Source organism: Rhinolophus sinicus, chromosome 14 (genome assembly GCF_057876585.1).
Source record: "Rhinolophus sinicus isolate RSI-liver-muscle chromosome 14, RSI-T2T, whole genome shotgun sequence".
Classification (NCBI taxonomy): Eukaryota; Metazoa; Chordata; class Mammalia; order Chiroptera; family Rhinolophidae; genus Rhinolophus; species Rhinolophus sinicus.
In genome coordinates this window covers 70,290,916-70,313,225 of record NC_142514.1, presented here as the reverse complement: position 1 = coordinate 70,313,225, position 22,310 = coordinate 70,290,916, and the positions used below count along the sequence as shown (strand labels likewise).

Below are 22,310 nucleotides of genomic sequence, written 5' to 3'. Positions count from 1 at the left end.
CCTGAATAAAGTTTCTTCTTTTACTGCACCCCAGTTGGGGACGTCTGTTGGCATTAGATTGGTGGCAGCAATCTTTTATTGACAGGCTGATGGAGAAAGGGCACCAACTGGCCCAAATTGCAATTAGATACCACAGCACTGGGAGCAAAACAACGCAAAGAAGAGCCATTCAGCTTTACAAGCTGACATGCAAAGAGTAATGCATTCTTTATATCTTAAACCTTCTTCTCCACTCACTTCTCCTTTAATAGTTGTGACATTCTCAATTTTCAAGAATATCTACTAGGTGAAACATTTGGTCAGTTGAATAGAGGAACATAAGGCCTTAGTGTATACAATAGGAAAATAGGAGTGTAATTTCTTATTCTGGTTGTACCTCACTGTGAGACATTACACAAATAGCCAAATTCTCTGTTCTTGTTTTTTTTTTTTTTTAATACAGTTATTTTTATCATGATTATCCATGAAGAACTTTACGATTCTTATTTGAAACATTTGTGTGTGAGCGTGTGTAAACAGGAATTGTGTGTCTCTTTACCTGATCTGACAGTGTCCCAGGCTCACATGGTACACGTGCTTGTGTTTAACAAGTAGCTTTCAATGCTGGTGGTATTTGAAAGGTTATACATTCTAAAGGGTATTTTGTTCCCTTTTTCCTTGGCAAGACCAAGGAGCTTCCTTTTCTAAGACCAGTGCTGTTTGGACTCAGTGAAAGTGCACTTTGTTCTAAGGAATTGTAATATGAAAGCCTAGAATATATATTGAGTTCTTCCAAGAAGGGGGGAAAAATCACGTTCTAGGACAATAAATGCTGACTTGGTGCTGAATGAATGATTGTTATGTGCTCTTTTACTCACAGGCTCGCTTCTCATATGTGCGGATGAAATATCTTTTCTTTTCCTGGTTGGTGGTTTTTGTTGGAAGCTGGATTATATATGTGCAATACTCCACCTATACAGAACTCTGCAGAGGAAAGGACTGTAAGAAAATAATAGTAAGTATTGTTTATTTCTAATATATGGAAAAACCTATATTAATAAGTTACATTAATAACACATTATGTTTATTACTTATATATTTACTAATAATTACTTTCGAAAAGTAAAAGTTAATTTGGCCTTCAGGTTGTGCTGAACCTCTTAGCATTTTGATAAGACCAAGTAAGTAGGACCATTCCCCACTTTGAAAAATCTAATATTCAGAAATCTAAATACTTAATACAGACTAGTATGAGAGCATCCTTATTACAAAGAGCAATTTTTTTTTTTCAGATATTCTTGAAGTCAGTTTAATCAGATGAGTTTTTTAATGTTTAGTGTATGAAAGTATTGTGGACAGGCAACCTTTCCAGAACACATCTTTTGAATAAATGGAGTCATTTTTGAATACCAGAAATTTATCTAAAAAGTGTATACGTGCATTTATTTAATTTCTATCCTAATAATTAGATATATCTCAGGAAAATTGCTTTACCGATCTAAGATTTCTAGTAGTAATTATGGTTCCATAGTACTTATATTTTAAATGTTTGAGGATGAGAAAACTTAACTCCTTGTTTTCTACTAATATCTTCTGATATAAATAATATGAAAATATTTCATATGAGAATTATATTATTGACAATGATGATTGTTGGGATCCCAATTGTTATAACTTATTAAAGATTCTGTAACTACTGAGTGATCACAGGCCAGTGGAGCTAGTTGTGAGCATATAGCAGGGGATAAGGCAGCCTGACCTTACAAACTTATAGTCTAGCAGAGAATAAAATGAATAATTGCAATAAGATAAGTTAAGTATTATAATCACAAGTGTTATAGGAACATAAGACAGGGAGACCTGAGCTTTCCAAAGTTCTAAGAAAATAAAAATCAATTTAACTGTAGGTACTCTATCAGTCAGGATAAAAAAAAAATTATTCCCTAGGAATATTATAGTCTCTTAACTAGGCAAGGGAGAAATTACTAATATAAAAAGTATAGGAAGCAGGGGAATTAGTAAAAAAGAGTCCCAAATTATCAATCAAAAAAGAGTTCAAGTTATCAATCTTATGTCTATTCCAAATGGCCATTCTAGATCCTTGAGGAGTTTTAAGGTAGAAGGAAGCTCTGGGGCCGGGCAATGTATTGGGTACTTTACAGGCGTGTTGGTGGAGCCAGAATTTGATCCTAATTCTGTCTCTATATGAAGCTCATACTCTTTCTGCTTCTCTCTGTCAGGAAAAACTAACAAAGAAAGTTAAAGTTTAATAAAGCTAACAAAACCCCCCACAAAACTCACTTTCAATGAAGAAAGAAGCAGAAGTTATATAATCAACTATGATAACATATAAATAACCAAAACTGTTTGAAATGTTTATTTCCCTTCTAGGCCGCCTTTCTCAAAGTAGGTGCCTTAGGGCACATTAAAAGATATTTCATGGATAAAAGAATTCAATGGTCAGATATATTTGCAAACAGAGGGTTAAACAAAGATAAATCTCTGACTTGACTGAGGACTTCTCAAGGTCTTTCATATACTAATGTGCATTGTACATCTCCAGAGAAAGCAAATATACTTGATTAGGAAAAATCCCATCCCCACCACAGCCCTCCAAGGAAGACCTGTAACATCTGGTGATACTAGAAATACTGTTCTAAGAAATTAAGCCAAAATGAAATGGATATGCTTTTATCTAACATTATTACGATAACCTTCAAAATGTAAAGCATAATGCTACATGTTCTGTTATGAGTGAGTTATAGTTGAAGTACCTCATCATTTCTTCCTTAATTTAATTTCACTGTAATTGATAAGAAATGGAAGCAGAACATACTTTTAACATAATTTAATACTTTATCTTGCTAAAACTTGAAAAAGTTTTCTGAGACTAAAATACATCTTTTTCCTAAAGCTGGCTTTTGTAGTTGAACATTTGGAAATTATATTCTTGAAACTTACCAAAAGTGGTAGTACTAAGATCAGTGGTACTAAGATAGTACTAATACTGCATAGGAATTGTTTGATTAGAACTAAAAAGCAAACATTAAACAAACATAAAGCAAACATTAAACAAACATAAAGTAAACATTATGTTAACATTATATATAAAGCTTTTTAGAAACTACATATAAGTGGTCCACAGTTCAAACCCGTGTTGCTCAAGGGTCAGCTATAGAGTTGTTTCTACTTTTTGGCTATTGTAAATAATGTTGCTATGAACATTGGTGTGCCACAATCTGTTTGAATCCCTTTCCGTTCTTTTGGGTATCTACCTAGAAACGGAATTGCTGAATCATGGGGTAATTCTATATTTAACTTTTTGAGGAACTGCTATATTGTCTTCCTGATTCTCTTAAATACATTTCTGTTTTCTGTTGAAACTATCCATTGTTTTACTTATTTTCTCTACCTTTTTTCTTATTTACTTGAACATGAACATAGTTACTTTAAAATCATTTTTGGATAACTCCAATATCTGGATCATCTGTGGATCTGTTTCTATCGTTCATGTTTATCTGTTGTTTTTGGTCATGTGATTTTGTCTTTTGGCACGCCCTGTGATTTTTTACATAAGCCTGCAGAGAGAGTTTCCTTTCCCTCTAGTAGGAAGATATAATGGTAACTGATCACTTCCACCCAATCAGGGGCTACGCCATGTGGACTCTGGGTTGCACCTCTAGTAAAGTTCAAACTACTTTGTTTGACTCATCTCCATTCTAAGAACATAGCCATCCAGGAATTTTAACTGACAGCCTGGGAATCCATTGGGGTTTCTTCCTCTGGCAGGTTCATAACTCTAGTCTGTATCTTGTGAGACTACCAAAATATCTCCTCTGCTTTTCAAAGACTTTCCAATGAGATTTTTACCCTCAAGATTTGGCAAATATCCCAACAGGGTAACTGGCTCCTTAGGTTCCTGTAAAAGCTTGCTCGTTTCTTATCCCCAGCAGCAACTCTCTACCAGTATACAGTACTGGTCCTCAGACCCCTGCACATGCCCTGTATCAGCAAAATGCCTGAGGGAAAAAGAGGCTATAAAAGTCAAATCACACCTCTGAGGTTTTTTTAGCTAACTTTTACTCTTGGGGTCCCGCCCTTCAGGGTCTCCGCACTAAGCATGGTGTACCAAGGCCACCCCCTTGGTAGGAGCTGGACTAGATTTTTGTCTTCCTTAAGACTATATTTCAGGGCACACGTCTCCAGGCAAATGCAGCCACAAAATCTAGGCTCACCTCTCAAATCTTATCCTCTCCCAGATCTTGATCAAATTTCTCACTATCTTCTTAGCTCTTTGAAGCTTTAATATATACTTTAAAAAGATTTTTGTGCTTGCTTTTTAGTTCTAATCAAATAATTTCTATGCAATATTAGCACTACTAATCTTAGTACTACCGGTTCTGGTAAGTTTCAAGAACATAATTCCCAAGTGCAAAGCAAGTACAATTTTTTTTTTAAAGCCAGCCTTAGGAAAAAGATATATTTCAGTCTCAGAAAACTACTTCATCATTTTCAGGTTTTGGTAAGATAAGCATTAAATTAGCTAGAATTGTGTTCTGCTTCCATTTCTTATCAGTTAAAGTCCCCAGACGATTACTGTGGCTGTCCCATTTAGAGTTTTGCCTCCAAGCTGAGATCATTGTTTAGGCGTTAGGGTTGGCAGGTGATCACAGTGTGATAAGCAGTTTACTTGTGTTTAAAAATCGTAGTCTATCTTGGCTTCCATAGCTTTCTTCTCTGTATATCTGTCTCTTCCCCTTTCTCTCCATACATGTGAGGGCTCATTAACTATGGTAGTTAAGAGCATAAGCATGGGAATAAAAGAGCTTCACGTTTGAGTTCCACCTTTGCCATTCCTTTGCTGTGTAAGTTTGGGCAAGTTATTAGGCGCTGTAAATGGGGATTAATAATCCTGTATGTCTCACCTATATCCTCACCTGTTGTGAGGATAAAGGAAGCTCATGTATTAAACCGTTAATAATACTGTATTGTATATTTGAAAGTTGCTAAGAGAGTAGATTTAAAAGTTATCACAAGAAACAAATTTGTAACTGTATAGTGATCGATATTTATGATTTATTGTGCTGATTATTTCACATTATAGATGGTCCCCAATTTATGATGGTTTGACTTATGATTTTTTGACTGTATGATGGTGTGAAAGTGATACACATAATATTCAACACTTGATTATAAAAATAGGCTTTGTGTTAGGTGATTTTGCCCAACTGTAGGCTATTGTAAGTGTTCTGGGCACATTTAAGGTACGCTAGGCTACCCTATGATGTTCGGTAGGTTATGTGTATTAAATGCATTTTTGGTTTATGATATTTCCAATTTATGATGGGTTTATCGGGATGTAACCCCATCATAAATTGAGAAGCACCTGTTATATACAAATATCAAATCATTATGTTGTACACCTGAAACTAATATAATGCTGTATGTCAATTATACCTCAATTTTAAAAAGTGAGATTTATTAGAAGGAATTAGCTTACCCAATTGTGGGGGCTGGCTAGGCAAGTCCGAAATCCATGGGGTAGGCTGCCAAGAAGGACAGTCTGGAACTTCTGGACATGGGCTGACGCTGCTGACCATCCACAGGTGGAATTTCTTCATCAGGGAAGCCTCAGCAATTCTCTTCAGGTCCTTCAACTAATTGAATCAGGCCCACCCAGACTATCTAGGATAATCTCTCTTGAAGTCTATTGCTTGTGGACTAATCCCTTCATAGCAACACCTAGATTATTATTTGCTTCTTTACCTGGATTGTAGCCTCGCCAAGTTGACACATCCAAGGGCCATCACATCAGGTTAAAATTATTTAGTTTGTACTACAAATAGTTGTACTACAAAAGTTTAAAGAAAGATGGCTTCAGTGAAAGAGAGATCACAGTGGGTAGAACAGGAGAGAAAGTCTTCATAGAGGAGAACTTCTGCCAGCCCTTATAGAATAGAAGGAATTTGGAAAGGCATTGAGGAACATCTTTCTCCTAATTATAAGCCAGGCTTGCCTTAGTACTTTTATCCCAAAGAGCAAGATGCTGATTAACATTAGATCTGAGAATTCCCAGAATCATGCATTAGTCATTGGGTCTTTTGGCTGCCTGTAAATTAATATGTTTTCCTCTTTGTCCTTTCATTGTAAAAAAAAACCAAAAAACTTAGAAGGTGGAACAAATCAGATATGTAGTTCATATAAGTTGTGTGCTCTATGTATTAGTCTTTTAGTAATCGTCTATTTCTTCCACATTGGAAATCACTATAGGTTATTACTGTTATTTCCCTGAGATGTTTTCTCTAATCAATAGATGATTTTTGTTGAAAGATGTTATAAAGTTAACGAGATTCTTAATTTATTTAAGTTTCTAGGGAGCTAGGAGCCAAAACTGAGATTCATTTAGCATATTATAAATTGATTTGCAACTTGAATAGTTTCTTGTTTTCAGTTTTTAATAAAAGTATGAAATTTTCCACTGTCACATCCATTATTTAGAACTTGATTCTAGTGAAATGCATAATAGGCTTTTAAAACTTTGGAGAAAGGAAATGGAGTGGAGGCAGTGCACCCTGGGAAGCCAAGTTTAACTTGTGGAAGTTGTAAGGAATGAGAATTGTGTTCTGCTCTTTGTTTAAAGGCAGCTCTCTAAAACTGAGGGCAACCACTAACTAACCTTAATTAGATGTGCTTGGAGGGATCCATTTTTTTTCCAGTTGTGCTTTTCTCTTTTTTCCACCAACCTAATTATAATGTTGTATATCTCATTGTACCGTACATTTTCTCTGACCATAGAAATCACTAATTCACTCATTATTTCAGCAAGTCCTATTTGGAGCCTAATCATAAAGAAATTTTGCACAATTTGACTCTGTAATTTGCTGGATTCGTTAAAAAAGAAAAAAAGTGGGAGAGTTAGAGAAATTTTCCTTCTCTACATTTTTCAGGACAGCACTGTTTAATATTGATATTTCTGGCATGTTCCTCCATGATCGAGAGTGACGTCTTACCTGGGCACTAATGAAGGAATCACTCACTCCCCATGCCATTCTGGTGAACCTCTGTGACGATTATATGAGCAGGAGCTTTAAAATGGAAGCATTAAAAGACGAAAGAGCCTCTCAATTTTATTACAGTCTCTTTTAGGATTTAACTTTGAGAGACGATAGTTTGTTGATTAAAACAACTATCTTCGCATACACTAAATTTAAGATATTTAGAACCATGTTTTCAGTTAGGTGGCAATACATAACTAACAATTTCATTTAGTTTTTGCATTTGCTTACGATCAATAATTTGACTCCAGAGGTTCATTTTGTGCTCTTATCCTATATTTTTAAAATATACGGAACCAATCCAATTGGAACACACTGTTTTCAAAGTATGAGCTTAATGTTTTCCTCTGAAGAAAAGTAGTCTGCCTTCATGCCAACTTGAGTTAGGTTACCAATCTTTTCTTTGTGAGTTTACAGAAAAATACTTACTGGACAAGTTTATTTCCAATCTTAATATCCATAAGCGTTATTCTAAGGATAACCTGACTGGTTAAATGATAACAGCCTTTCTGGTGGCCTGGCTGTGTTATGCTGCATCTTACATCATGTGGTGGTCACCGTGATCCTGAGAGACATTAGGTGTCCTTGTTATCATTTGCATCATTCCTGAGAAGCAATAAAGAGACTAAGGGTTAAAGCCAATTTCAAAGAAACAAGCCAGCAATCAAACACCGTGTTATTTTAGTTACCCTGTGCTGGGACCTGGAGATATGAGATAAGACGAGTCTCTGCCCTGAAAATGCTTACAGACTAGTAGAGAATACAGAAAAATAAACAAGAAGCACATAATTGAGACTGGGAGTACTGTTGCTAGATTTAGCGAAAAACAAACAAAACAAAACAAAAAACCAGAATCTTGGCTATTGTAAATAGTGCTGCAGTGAACACGGGAGTGCGTATATCTTTTTGAGTTAGTGTTTTTATTTTTTTTGGATAAATATCCAGAAGTGGGTTGCTGGCTCATATGGTCGTTCCGTTTTTAATTTTTTGAGAAACCTCCATACTGTTTTCCATAGTGCATCTTAATCATTTTTAGTGTACAGTTAGCAGTGTTCAGTATATTCACATTGTGTGCAGCCAGTCTCCATCACGTTTTTATCTTGCAAAACTGAGACTCTGTACCCATTAAACAACTTCCCATTTCCCCTCCCCAGTCCAGGACCTGGCATCCACCCTTCTACTTTCTGTTTCTATGAGTTTGATTACTCTAGAAACCTCAAAAGTGGAATCACACAGTGTTGTTTGTCTTTTTGTGACTGGCTTATTTCACTTAGCATTATGTCCTGAAGTTTCATCTACATTGTAACATGTGTTAGAATTTCCTTACTTTTTAAGATTGAGTAGTGTCCCATTGTATGTATATACCACATTTTGTTTATCTATTTGTCGTGCGGGGCGGCCTGCGGGGTCTCTGCTCCCGCTCCCCATACAAGAACGCAGGACATGGTGAGGCCAAAAAGGAACACCCACGGAGCCATAGGTAGGGGAGTCATACCACTATATTCTCTCTGGCGGCACTATACTCTCACTGGAGGCTGGATCCACACTGTCTTCAAACCACCATCCACACTTGCCAGCCCAGCCGCCATCTTCTTGCTGGCCCCCATTCTTCCTCCCTTCTCTCCTTCAAACCGCCATCTTTCTTCCCTCTCCTAGCATAGCCACAGCAGTTATATTAGTGGCCAATGGCTCACTGGTTATAGCTGACGGCCAACTAGCCACAGCTGATGGCCATGCAATCACAGTTGGCCATTTACTACCTGAGCCAGCACCTGTCTATGTGAGGCCGAGAGCCTGGAAACTACTCTCTGGGGCTCCGCCCCCACACTCCACCCCTGTGACGCTCTCGCCTCACAATCTACGCGACAAGCGTCTTCCGCGAGGGGACCTGTGCGAGGAGCCTGGAGGTGAATGCAATATCCTGGACACAGCCAGGCTCTCTGGGCACAGCCAGGGTTTCTCAGGGCACCACCAGTGCTTCTGGGCATGGCCAGACTTCCTGGACTTCTTAGGGTACCACCTGTCTTCCCGGACACAGCCAGGGTTTCTCAGGGCACCACCAGTGCTTCTGGGCATGGCCAGACTTCCTGGACTTCTTAGGGTACCACCTGTCTTCCCGGACACAGCCAGGGTTTCTCAGGGCACCACCAGTACTTCTAGGCACAGCCAGACTTCCTGGACTTCTTAGGGTACCACCTGTCTTCCCGGACACAGCCAGGGTTTCTCAGGGCACCACCAGTACTTCTGGGCACGGCCAGACTTCCTGGACTTCTTAGGGTACCACTAGTTTCCCCGGGCACAGCTAGGATTTCTCAGGGCACTACCACTCTCTGTGGGCACAGCCACACTTCCTGGACACAGCCAGGGCTCTCAGGGCACTGCTACTCTCTCTGGGAACAGCCCGACTTCCTGGGCACAGCCAGGGTATCTTCAGGGCTCAGCCAGACTTCCTGGACTCAGCCAGGGCTCTCAGGGCACTGCCACTCTCTCTGTGCCTCTCAGGGTACCCTGCTGGAACAACAGCGACTCACAATCAAGGTGCTTACATATTCTCAATGGCGGCCAGTCAAGACACAAAAGCAAATATCCCCCAGTTCCACTACAAGGTGGTAAGTTCCCAAACAAACAGTCAAGCGGTCCATTAAATTAGGGATGGAAGGCAATTCCCCATAGTCCATAGTCATTCACCAGGGCTGTCCTGGGGGTGAGGGACGACCTTGACCTCACCCTCATCTCCCACGGAGGACTCAGCAAGCGTTACCTCCTGGGACTATAAGTCCTGCATCCAGGCTGCCTGAGCAGGAACTTCCCCGGCCCACAGGGCTGCAACGACCTTTGCTTTCTCCGGCCTGTGCTGGTTGGGGAACCGTCCACATCTTTCCACCTCTCCACGGGGCTCCATCTCTCCAGCAGCTGCATGGCTTTTCCTGTGCTGGTGGGAGAACCGTCCACGTCCTCCCACCCCTCCACGGGGGTCCAGCTCTCTGGCAGCTGCTCCTCCTGGTCTTCCAGATACTCAGTGTTCATACGCACAAACTGCTCCACCACTCTTCGGAGAGCGTTGGCCGGCACCATACCCTGCTCGCTGCGCCATTTGTCGTGCGGGGCGGCCTGCGGGGTCTCTGCTCCCGCTCCCCATACAAGAACGCAGGACATGGTGAGGCCAAAAAGGAACACCCACGGAGCCATAGGTAGGGGAGTCATACCACTATATTCTCTCTGGCGGCACTATACTCTCACTGGAGGCTGGATCCACACTGTCTTCAAACCACCATCCACACTTGCCAGCCCAGCCGCCATCTTCTTGCTAGCCCCCATTCTTCCTCCCTTCTGTCCTTCAAACCGCCATCTTTCTTCCCTCTCCTAGCATAGCCACAGCAGTTATATTAGTGGCCAATGGCTCACTGGTTACAGCTGACGGCCAACTAGCCACAGCTGATGGCCATGCAATCACAGTTGGCCATTTACTACCTGAGCCAACACCTGTCTATGTGAGGCCGAGAGCCTGGAAACTACTCTCTGGGGCTCCGCCCCCACACTATTCATCCATTGATAGACCCTTGGGTTGCTTCTACCTTTTGGTTGGAAATTATTTTAAAGTAATCTCGTTTGGTCATGCATCCTCCTAGATTCTGTTTTGAAGATAATGGTAGCCAATGATAATGTTTGATATAAGTGAGTATTAACTACTCCCACACAACCTTATTACTATGTTAAAATGAAAATGATTTCTGCTACACATACAGGCATTTATTTAGCACATAACACAAAACACTTCATATCATCCGTCTGTAAACTCATTCAAGATCTAACTCTGTCCTTTTGGGTGCTCTGTTAACTTGCATGAAAGATTTACTAGGGGCAGAAGCAGTGATTCTCCAGAGGCTTGTTACCCTTATGATCAGAAATTCGTAACCGGTGATTCTCAAAATGTGGTCTCTGAGCGGCAGTATTAGTATCACCTGGAAACTTCCTACAGATGTAAATTTTCAACCCTACCTAAAACCGAATGAGTCAGAAACTTTTGAGACAGGTTCAGCGCTTTGTGTTTTAACAAGACCCCTGGGAGACTGAAGCTCCCTAAAGTTTTAGAGTCTCTGTTTTAAAACAATTACCCTGGGTACCTCCCTAAAGATAAAGGTTATAGCTTCAAAGGTTATAGTTCTTATACCCTCTTTGTGAAAAGATAGGGAATATCTCACCGTATTTTAGCCAGTTCACGTATCTTAAATACCTTTAATTTCACCAATAGCCCATTTCTAACATTGCCGTGCTATTTAACAAGCCACAGTTTTCACCAATAAAATCCTAATTTGCTAATTAACAAAAATCTTAGAAACGGATCAATTTTGATCAAGATATGGAGCAGGGGTTTTCTTGTTACCTTATTGGAACGCTAGCGGAGCACCTGTACATTCCTGCATTCCTGATTAGGATATTAGAGGCACCTGGACTATAAACTCACCTGCACGCACACACATACATCACACTGTACGCTGAAGAATTTTAAAACAAATTAGAGACATAACAAAAGGAAAGGGAAAAGTGGAAAGAGTGTGTGTGTGTGTGTGTAGGGAGAGGAAAAGAGAGTGTGATGAGCACCATTGTTAATGGCCGAGAGAAAGAAGTCAGGAGAAAGAATGAGAAATTGAAGACACAGTGAGATGCAGAGATGGTGGAGATTTTAAATAGCTGATTAGGGCATGGGAGAGGATACTGACTAGAGGCGTGGAGAATGTTCAAACATTAAGAACCCAACTCCTCTGTTTTTTCCTAAGTAATGAGAAATTGATCAGATTGTCCGAATACGTTTTTAGAACACGGATCTTAGGAAATTATTTAAAAACTAGGTATGCATCTGTTCATTGTTATTGCCCCTTGTGGTGCAGTTTCCATAGTTGAAATTATTCCTTCAGCTTGGATGGATTTTGTAAAAATGTAGCCCAGGAGTGCCATCTTCTGGTACAATGAGGTATGTGCAAGCAAAGGAGGGGGTATAGTAAAAATCGTAGTAATAAAATCTGAGGGCTGGAAAAACTTTTGATGTTCTCTGCTGAGTTTCCTACTGTAAAGTCGAACGTTCTTTATAATCTCTGTCTTTTTGGTTAGAAGATCGGATTACTGACAGTGGTTATAGTTTGTGTGTATGGCCCTGCTTGAGAAACAAAACAGTGTGTGGTCAACCATCCTTTCTATACCAGCATGAAGAAAATTTGCTTTGGGTTTGTGATGGAAGCCACAAGTGGAAGAGCCTTTTGTGTGTGACTGCCTCTTTGATGCAGGGTTGGCTCGAGGCCTGTGCTCAAAACAAGAATGCGATTCTTGTTGCTGAATGCCAGGTTTGTCTTCACTGCTTACCAGTGTACCGATAAGATATTGGTTTCTTCTTGTTTGTTTGTTTGTTTTAAATTTTATGGAAAAGTATTAATTTTATCCTCAGTGAAGTTGTAAAATCAAAATTACTATGTTCTTTATGGTGGATATTTAATAAACATTTACCAGAAACTTAAATACCAAACTCTGTGCTATGTGCTACAGGGGAAGGGGATGTTCAAAGGTGAATATGGCAGTGTCTCTGCCTTCAACTCATGTTACTTTCTACCAGGGAAGATAACATGAACATAAATGATGTTAGATTTGGGAATTTAAGGAAAGAAGGAAGGGAGCATATAGGCTCAGGAAGGAAATACACAGTATCAAGATTGTTTATGGGAAGATGGGTATTGTGCAAAGGGTCACTGTCGTGCGGGAGACCCTGCTCACTGCGCCATTTGTCGTGTGGGGCGGCCTGCGGGGTCTCTGGTCCCACTCCCCACATAAGAACACACGATATGGTGAGGCCAAAAAGGAACACCCATGGAGCCATAGGTAGGGGAGTCATACCACTATGGTCTCACTGGAGGCTGGGCCCACCGGACGCGCAACCTGCCGTCCGCCTTTCCGCCAACTGACTGACAACTCTCCTCCACTCTCCTCGGCTCTCCTCGGCTCTCCTCCGTATCCGCAGCAGTTATACTAGCGGCCAATCCGCTAACCGGCCACAGCCAACGGCCAATCAGCCACAGCTGACGGCCATCCACTACCCGAGCCAGTACCTTTCCACGTGAGGCCAAGAGCCTGTAAACTACTTTCTGGGGCTCTGTCCCCACAGTCAACAGAATCTTAAAATGAACTATGATGTACCTATCACCCAGTTTAGTGATTAACATTTTGCCTATGTTGATTCATTTTTCTCTTCAGTTTCTTAAAGCTGATTTAGACTAATCATGCCATTTTACCCATAAGTAATTCAGTATGCTTCTCTAACTGTGGTTATTTTATTATTAATTGAAAGGCTTTATTTTTCTCTGAGTTTTCCCTTCTATAAGTTATTGTTATTTTGAGAAACAATTATCTGATATTAATTGTAGTATCATTTTTTTGTTCGTTGCATTTGCTCTCTCCTTCACGTGGAGAGTTTCCAGGCTCTCGGCCTCATGTGGAAAGGTGCTGGCTTGGGTGGTAGATGGCCATCAGCTGTAATCAGATAGCCATCCGCTGTCGCTGGGTGGCTATCAGCTGTTACCGATTAGCCATTAGCCACTAATATAACTGCCATGACTATGCTGGCAAGGTGGTTGGTTGGTTGGCAGAGAAGCGGACAGCAGATTGTAGCTCCTGCTTCCTGTATCTGCATCCCAGCCGCCAGCGAGAATATAGTGGTATGAGCCCCCATCCATGGCTCCGTTGTTGTTCCTTCTTGGCCTCACCATACCCTGCGTTCTTGTGTGGGGAGCGGGAGCTGAGTCTCTGCATTATAGTCACGTTTAAATGTTGACCTGGGGCAGAGTTATGGATAACCTGTTCCCAAGATTCAGGAGCAAAGATCAGGACAGCTGGAGGGGATAGCTCTATGGGTTCTGTCCCAGAAGTTGTTCATAATAAAATGCCCTATTTCTGGATAAAAACCCAGAGTGCTCTTGATTCATTCATCCATTCAGCAAGTGCTTTTTATATATGCAGTTGATCGTGTGGTCTAAGAAAACGAAAGATGAACCCCTGGCCCTACTTTGAATTTCTTGTGCCGAGGGAGGGAGGGTGACCAGAGCCCCTTAGTCAGAGCACTGGGGATGGCGCGTGACCCAGCTGTTTTTAAACCTGCTGTGCATGTTCCTCTCCAAGATAAGCAATTCTGGTTCTTTTACCTCCATGGTTAAGAGCACAGGCAGGCCCTGGAGGCAGACTATCAGGGTTAGTCAGATTTCAGCTCCACCACTAACCTGCTCTGTCTTCACCTCTTCTTAACCTCTCTTGCCCAAGTTTCTTTATCACTAAAATGGAGATAATGGTAATACCTCTTTCCTAGGGAGGTTGTGAAGATTAAAGAGATACATACATGAAAAGCTCTTAGAACAATGTTAACATATAGAAAACAATATGACAAACACCTGTGTACCTACCATGTCTGTGACAAATCTTAACCTTTTGCCATATTTGCTTCATGTTTAAAAAGAAAAAACAAATTACAGTACGGTTGAAGCTCTCTTTATCTTTCTCAGTAATTTCCTTCCTCCTCCCCAGAGGTAACCACCATTTTCAGTTTGATGTGAGTCCTTGCCACCGTTTTCATACTTTCACTATGTGGGTATGGGTCCATAATATATAGTGTTGCATAATATATAGTATATAGCACGTTCCTAAACTTTAATAAATGATACTAAACTGCACGTATCATTCTACAACTTTTTCCATTTGACGTTATGTTTTCAACATTTTCCCACGTTGATACATACAAGCCAAGTTCTTTCATTTTAATTACTGTATAGTATTTCATTGTATGAATATACCACAATTTATACAGCCATTCTCTTGATGGACATTTATGTTGTCACCCATTTTCCACTCTTAGAAACATCCTGGATGGTACCCTGAGGTCCTCCTAGATTGTACCTTCACCTGATATTTTTTGTTACTGATTTTTCATTACTGATTCAATTTTTAAAAAATGTTTATTAGTCTCACTCAGATTTTCTGTTGCTTCTTTTACCATTTTTTATTATTTACATTTTTCTAGAAATAATGTTCATTTCAAATGTATTGCCATAGATTTGTTTATATTATTCGCTATCACTACCCTTTTCTTTTCTAATCTTTATTTCTGCCTCCTCTTTTTTCTCATGATCAGTCTTGCTAAAGGCTTATCTCTTTTGTTCAAGTTTTCCAAGAACTAGCTTTTGGTATTGTTGATCTTTTTTGCATTAATTTCTGCATTTTTTTAACCTCTTTTGAGGGTTTATTCTCTTATTGTTATCATAACAATGGGTTTTTCTAAAGCTTTTTTATTTGAGTGCTTACTCTTTATATTGTCTTGTTTTCTCATCATTGCATTTAAGGCTGAAAATTTCCCTCTAAGAACTGCTTTAGCTGCATACCACACGTTTTGATGTGTATACCTTTGTTGTTCTGTTCTAGATATTCTGCATTTCCAATCTGATTTCTCCTTTAACCACAAATTAGTTAGGAATGTGCTTTTTAGTTTCCAAACATGCCTGTGTTTATTTTTACATTATTTTTTTTTTAAGGGGAACAGGACTTTATTGGGGAACAGTGTGTACTTCCAGGACTTTGTTTTCCAAGTCAAGTTGTTGTCCTTTCAATCTTAGTTGTGGAGGGCGCAGCTCAGCTCCAGTTGCCTGTTGCTAGTTGCAGGGGGCGCTGTCCACCATCCCTTGCTGGACTCGAGGAATTGAACTGCGAACCTTGTGGTTGAGAACCCACTGGCCCATGTGGGAATTGAAGAGGCAGCCTTCGGAGTTAGGAGCATGGAGCTCTAACTGCCTGAGGCACTGGGCCGGCCCACATTATTTTTATTGTTGATTTCTTATTTCTTTTTGGTCAAAGGATGTGGTCTCTACAATCTTAATTCCTCAGAAACCCTAAACTATACCTGCAGGAGGTTTTACTCCCACTCCTGAGTAAGGCCTGAGTAACTGCCACCACCTTGCCTTAGTGAGGAAACATGCCAATGAAATTCATGGCCATCTGTTACCAAGCAGGGATAGCAAACAGGTAGTTCTGTATTTCCTAAAAAATCTCCAGAAATTGACCTGGGGAAGAAAGTATTGAGCATCTCCCCATGTGGTTGCCCTTTCCCCCCAAAGAAACGAGTCTGAAAACTATTGTTCTGCTCCTCTTCTGAAGGTAAAACCTAATATTTTTGGTTGCAGCCAGGTCTGAAAGAGAAAGCAGGCACGGTTGAGGGCTCACGGGGGAACTTCTCGGTTAGCTGAAGGCAATCCTTATTCTCACAGCAAACTGTAGGACGTTTTCGGAGGGGTCCCAGTGGGCATGCTTTGGCTGTGTCCTTGGGATCATGGAAAAATTTAAGCCCCCAAAATGAAGGCCTCAATAAATTATTTTGACTTCGTAGCCCACAAAAGAGGAAGCCCAGCGTTGGCTCTCTGATAGGTTGTAAGATCCCAAGAGCCAGAGCTGGGCAAGATTGATCCGGTTGCAGCATGATGTCATCGGACTGAGGGAACCAGATGGAGAATTCTAGGAAAAAGCAAACAAAAGGTAATTGCAGAAACCAGAAAAGATCAAGAAGGTCTAAAGCAGAAATTGGGAGATAAAGATCAGAGGAATTCTCTCAGCTACAGGAGCATAGCCTTTTGTTTTTATTTTATATTGATTAATTCATTCTTTCTGCTTTCTTTAGATTTTTTTCTAATTTCTTGAATTTTTAATTCATCTGTTTTGTTCTTTGCCATTTGTTAATGTAATTTAGACTTTACATACTTCTTGAAACAGTTCTTCAATTTTATTTTTTTGTTTTTTTTATTTTTATTTTTTTTAAGAAGTCAACAATTTCTTTTCTTTTCTTTTTTTTTTTCTTTTTAAAGATTTTATTGGGGAAGGGGAACAGGATTTTAATGGGGAACAGTGTGTATTTCCAGGCCTTTTTTTCCAACTCAAGTTGTTGTCCTTTCAATCTTAGTTGTGGAGGGTGCCGTTCAGCATCAAGTTGTTGTCCTTTCGGTCTTAGTTGTGGAGGGCGCAGCTCAGCTCCAGGTCTAGTTGCCGTTTCTAGTTGCAGGGGGCACAGCCCACCATCCCTTGCGGGACTTGAGGAGCTGAACTGGCAATCTTGTGTGGTTGAGAGCCCACTGGCCCATGTGGGAATCGAACCGGCTGCCTTCGGAGTTAGGAGCATGGAGCTCTAACCGCCTGAGCCACCGGGCTGGCCCCTTCAATTTTATTTTTATCTTTATCTTTAGTTTCTGATACATTTTTTAAAAATACATCATTATTGTTATTTCCTAGATACTTAAAATTTTAACTTGCACTTTTTCTTTGACTCAAGAATTAAAAGACTATTTAAAATATTCCAGATATAGTTCTGTTAATTTCAAGTTTTATTATATTGTGATTGGAAAACATTGTTTCTGCCATTTTTACTAAGTGGAATGTATTGAGTTTTGGGTATAACTTTGTAAAGCTTCCATGGGCATTTGAAAAGTTTATTCTCTGTTCTCAGAGCAATTAGACCTACCTTATTAGTCAGGTTATTTAGCTCTTTTATATCCTTTTTCTAGAAACTTCTTTATCTGCCATGAACTGAGAAAAGTGAATTAGGGTCTTCTACTTCTAATGCCTTTGTGTTTATTTCTTTTTCTATTTCTTATAGATTTCACTTAATAAATTTTAATGCTACTTTATTTGCTTTATAGAAATTCATGACTGTACTGTCTTCATTGTGGATTATATGTTTTATAATTATAGAGAGCCTTTTGTTTATTTTTTGGCCTTATTTAATGCTTCCACCCTTACCCCCGACCCCCTGAATTCACCTTCATCTGGTATAAGAGTGTGACTTATTCTTTTTCCCTTGCATTTGGCTGATATATGTGTACCATCTTTTATTTTCGACTTCTTTGACACTATCTGTTTTCTGAAGATATTTTTTCTTTCAATATGTGAACTTATCCCATTGACATTTATAGATATGACTTAGTTCTGTATCACATTTTATGACCTATTTTCTGTTTTTAAGGGTTCATATTATTTCATTCTCTAGATGGTATATATTTCTTTAATTCGTTTTATGCGTTTTCCTTCTGATAACTTAGGAAGGTTTGTATTCAAGTGTTTTTAGCTCCTCTAGTGGTTAGCTTTATACTATAACTTTTAAAAATATACTTTATTCCCTATTTCTTTAGACCATATCTTTTTATTCCCCACTACAAGCAATGATAAAATTATACTTCCATTCATCCCATCTCCTTTACTCCACCTATTTTAATCATTATTACTATTAGTTCTTCTAGTAATCATCTCTATACTTTTGAATGTACTTTTTCTCTATTATTTGATACATTATATGTAAATGTTATCTGTTGACCTTGGATGTTAAAAATAACGAAATCAATATCCTTTTGCCACCAACCATCTTCTTACATTTCCTCTTCTTGGTTTTTGTTAATTTTATTACTTTTACTGGTATAGTTTGTAATATTAACATTCTGAACAGTATAGAATAGTGCTCAAGAGAATTAGCTCTGGAACCAGACTGCCTACGTTGCAATCTTGGCGTTATCATTTTGTAGCTGTGTGACCCTGAGCAAGTTACTTAACAAATATTTCCATTTCTGTATATTTACAATGAATACAATAGGTTCTATGGATATAGCAGGGTTGTTGTCAAGATAATAAATGTATAGCACTGGGACAGTGCCTGATACATAGCCAGCTTCTAGGAAGTATCAGATATTTGTATTAACAATTATTATGAAATAGATTCCCCAGGGTTGTTTTCATCCCAGTCCTACATTTCAACTGGCTACCATGTTTAGTTCCTCCCTTCATCTCTTGGTTGCCTGAAATTTCATTCTCTAAGAATGCTAATGGGTGTTATATTTTCTGATCCTTTTATGTTCAAAAATATTTGATGCCTATTTACTTGAATGAAAGTTTGGCTATGTAAAATAATAATTGCAATTATTGAGCACTTATTAAATCACAGCTTATCTATATTCATTATACCTCATAATAATGCTATAAGTCAAATGCTATTCACATCCCTTTTTACAAATGACAAAATTGGGAGACAAGCAAGTTACATTTCCTTTATTAAAGACTTTGCTGGCGTCACACCACTGTTATCTACCATTGAATATGGCTATGGCAAAATCTGAGTCAAATATGATTTAATTCCCCTTAAAGGTGTCTTTATCTTTTTGCCTGATTCTCAAAGAATTATTTATTTTTGGAAGTCCAGTAAAATTCAATGGGATATGTCACAGAGATCATTCTATGTTAGTTTTCGTAAGATACTGTGTGTCCTTTCAGTCTGTAGATTAAAGTGTTCTTTCACTTATGTGAAGTTTCCTTGAATTCTACTTTGAATATGTTTTGTTCTTTTCCACTTTTTCCATTCTCCGTCATATGGACATGCTGAATATCATTTGTCTTTTATGTCTATAATTTTATCTCAAATTTCTTTTTATCTTTTCAATTTCCATTTCACTTTGCTCACTTTTCTCAACTTAGTCCTCAAAAGTCTTACTGTGTTATCTTTGCCTGCCCCCTTGTGTCCCCTATTTGTACTGGGGGTTTAATTTCTAGGATTTTTTCTTTTCTTCCTTTCTGAGTTCTTCTAGCTTATTTTACATTTTATTCTGTTGTCCTGTCATCATTTCCTCTGCTTTGAGTCTTATTTTAAACTGTTTAATTAAGTCCTTTGAATTCATAGCAATATGTTTGGTCTGCCTCGTGGCAACATTTTTCTGGAAAATTTATTTATCTGACATTTGCTTTTTCTATTCCTTTCCTCCTTTTTCTTATAGATTTGTTGTATAGATCTCTTGGTTGTTTTCTTTTGATTATTACTCATGACTGAGTATTCCTAGGAAACAATTTGGTCAATGAACTGAGCTTGTAGTGAAGCTGTTGTGCCCAGAGTGAACATGTGTCTGTGTGTTGTATGTGCGAAAGAGAGAAAAAAGGTGAGACGGAGAGATATTCACACTGGTTTAGCCTGTACATGTATATCTCCCTAGCAACTACAGAGATGCTCACAATATAGTCTCTCCCAACCCCTATTTCATTAACAGACTGCCTCCAACATAGATAACATTTTTAAGGATTTTATCACTCAGCACTGCCCTGCTACTTCATAATGCTAAATAGAGTCCTTGAATGTTCCCACAGCTTGTGCCCCTTAAATCTGCATTGCAAACTAGGGTCATGACTCTTCTTTCAGGTGTACCACCTTTTCAATGTTCTGCCAACTTTGAAAAATTGAGGTCATAGCAGGTATTTAATCTCAGCATAATACTCTAGCGTAATTTTCACTGAATTTGGCAGGCCATACTCATTTACTGTGACTTAGGGTTACATTGGTACTTTATCAAAGATAGAGTTTGTGTTTCTTTCTTTTTTTTGGGGGGGGGGGTTGTGTTTCTTTTTTTAAATTTTTTCTTGTATTTGAGTGATCTCAAGGAGGACAGAGGTAACTTTATTTTGCTATTTAAAAACATTTTGGTAATTTAAACTTTATTTTTAAATTTATTTTAAAACCAGAGCCATTATAAAAAATAGAGTGTCCCTACTCTTGGAGAGAGTAGGTACCATACCACCTCAGACCATGATAAGTGGGAAAAATAATCTCAAAATTCTATGTACACCCTAGTTTCAAGAAGATATCTCATTGACATATAGCTAGCAAGGAACAGAGCTTAGATTCAAATCCAAGTCTGTTCAAATCCAAACCCTGAGGTGTTGTTGTTTTTTTATGGAGCCTTCTCTTGAAGAATGTAAATTTCTCTTTATAGTGTCTTTATTATATTTCTTCTTGTGAACATTTTTCTGTTAACTACTTTTTATTTCATGGTTTTTAGTGCGACAAGTACAAGACTGGAGTGATTGATGGGCCTGCATGTAATAGCCTTTGTGTAACAGAAACTCTTTACTTTGGAAAATGCTTATCTACCAAGCCGAACAATCAGGTATGGACATTATGAATAAACATTCCATATTGATGGTATGCTCTAATTTTACCTTAAACTAAAGCATGATTAAAAGAATTCTTGAACCACAGCTTTAAGACATTTTATATATTTTAATTTCATATGCTTTGATTCACTCATCCTACAGATATTTGTTAATCCCCTATTCCCAGTATATTCTAGACACTGTTTTAGTTACTAGGAATACAGTGGGGATTATGATAGATAAAATTACTTCCTTTATAGATCTTACATTATCCCAAAGGGGCGGGGAATATAAACAGTTGATAAATGAATAAATAAGCAAGATAATTACGGATGTGGTGTGTTTTATATAGGATATAAACAGAGCAAATTGTTGAAGAATGCAGGGGATAGGGATGATAGAGAAGTGCTTTAGAGGAGGTGATCGGGGAAGACCTTTCTAAGATAATGTTTGAGCTGATACCTGAGTGAAGAATTAAACTACAGGCACGGGCAAAGGACAGGATGAGCTCACAAAAGAAGAACTGTAAATAGTTGATAAACATAATGAAAAAAATGTTCTACTCACTTATTATATCAAAGAAATATAAATTAAAACAATAGAGTACTATTGGGCTAGAAGAAAAGGAAAATCAAAACTGATTATCCTTTGCAGCGGCTAGATGGCTCAGTTGGTTAGAGCACGAGCTCTGAACAATAGGGTTGCCGGTTCGAGTCCCACATGGGCCTCTACAACTATGTTGAAGACAATGAGCTGCCGCTGAGCTTCCAGAGGGGTGGCTGAGTGGCTCAGTTGGTTAGAGCGCGAGCTCTCAACAACAAGGTTGCCGGTTCAATTCCCACATGGGATGGTGGGCTGCGCCCCCTGCAACTAAAGATTGAAAATGGCGACTAGACTTGGAGCTGAGCTGCACCCTCCACAACTAGATTGAAGGACAATAACTTGGAGCTGATGGGCCCTGGAGAAACACAGGGTTTCCTCAATATTCCCCAATAAAATTTATTTAAAAAAAAAATCAAGTTTATAAAAAAACAGAAAAACTGATTATCCTTGGACAATGTAATATTACATGTTTTTTAAGTTCATCTTTTTTCTTTATTCTAAATTTCTCTATAAATATGTATTACTCTTATAATTATAGAAATTTAAAATACATTTTAAGTTGATGATACAACCATATTTAAGAGGATTTCTGAAATGAAGCCCAACATTTGAATATCTACTACATGCTAGGTACTATTTAAGGTATTGGGAGAAAGACCATGGGGAACAAGACAGATAAAGCATCTGGCCTCGTGAAAAAAA

At 38.7% G+C, this 22,310-nt stretch overlaps 1 protein-coding gene across 2 annotated transcripts in view; it reads left to right on the top strand.

Annotated features, from left to right (window-relative positions):
* DIPK1A (divergent protein kinase domain 1A) overlaps window positions 1-22,310 on the top strand; it is a 90,141-nt gene that overhangs the window by 60,175 nt on the left and 7,656 nt on the right. For both annotated transcript variants that reach the window (XM_074335143.1, XM_088791326.1), the window contains exons 2-3: window positions 860-994; window positions 20,912-21,019. In XM_074335143.1, the coding sequence (XP_074191244.1) occupies window positions 860-994; window positions 20,912-21,019 (243 nt within the window). The remainder of the gene's footprint in view (window positions 1-859; window positions 995-20,911; window positions 21,020-22,310) is intronic.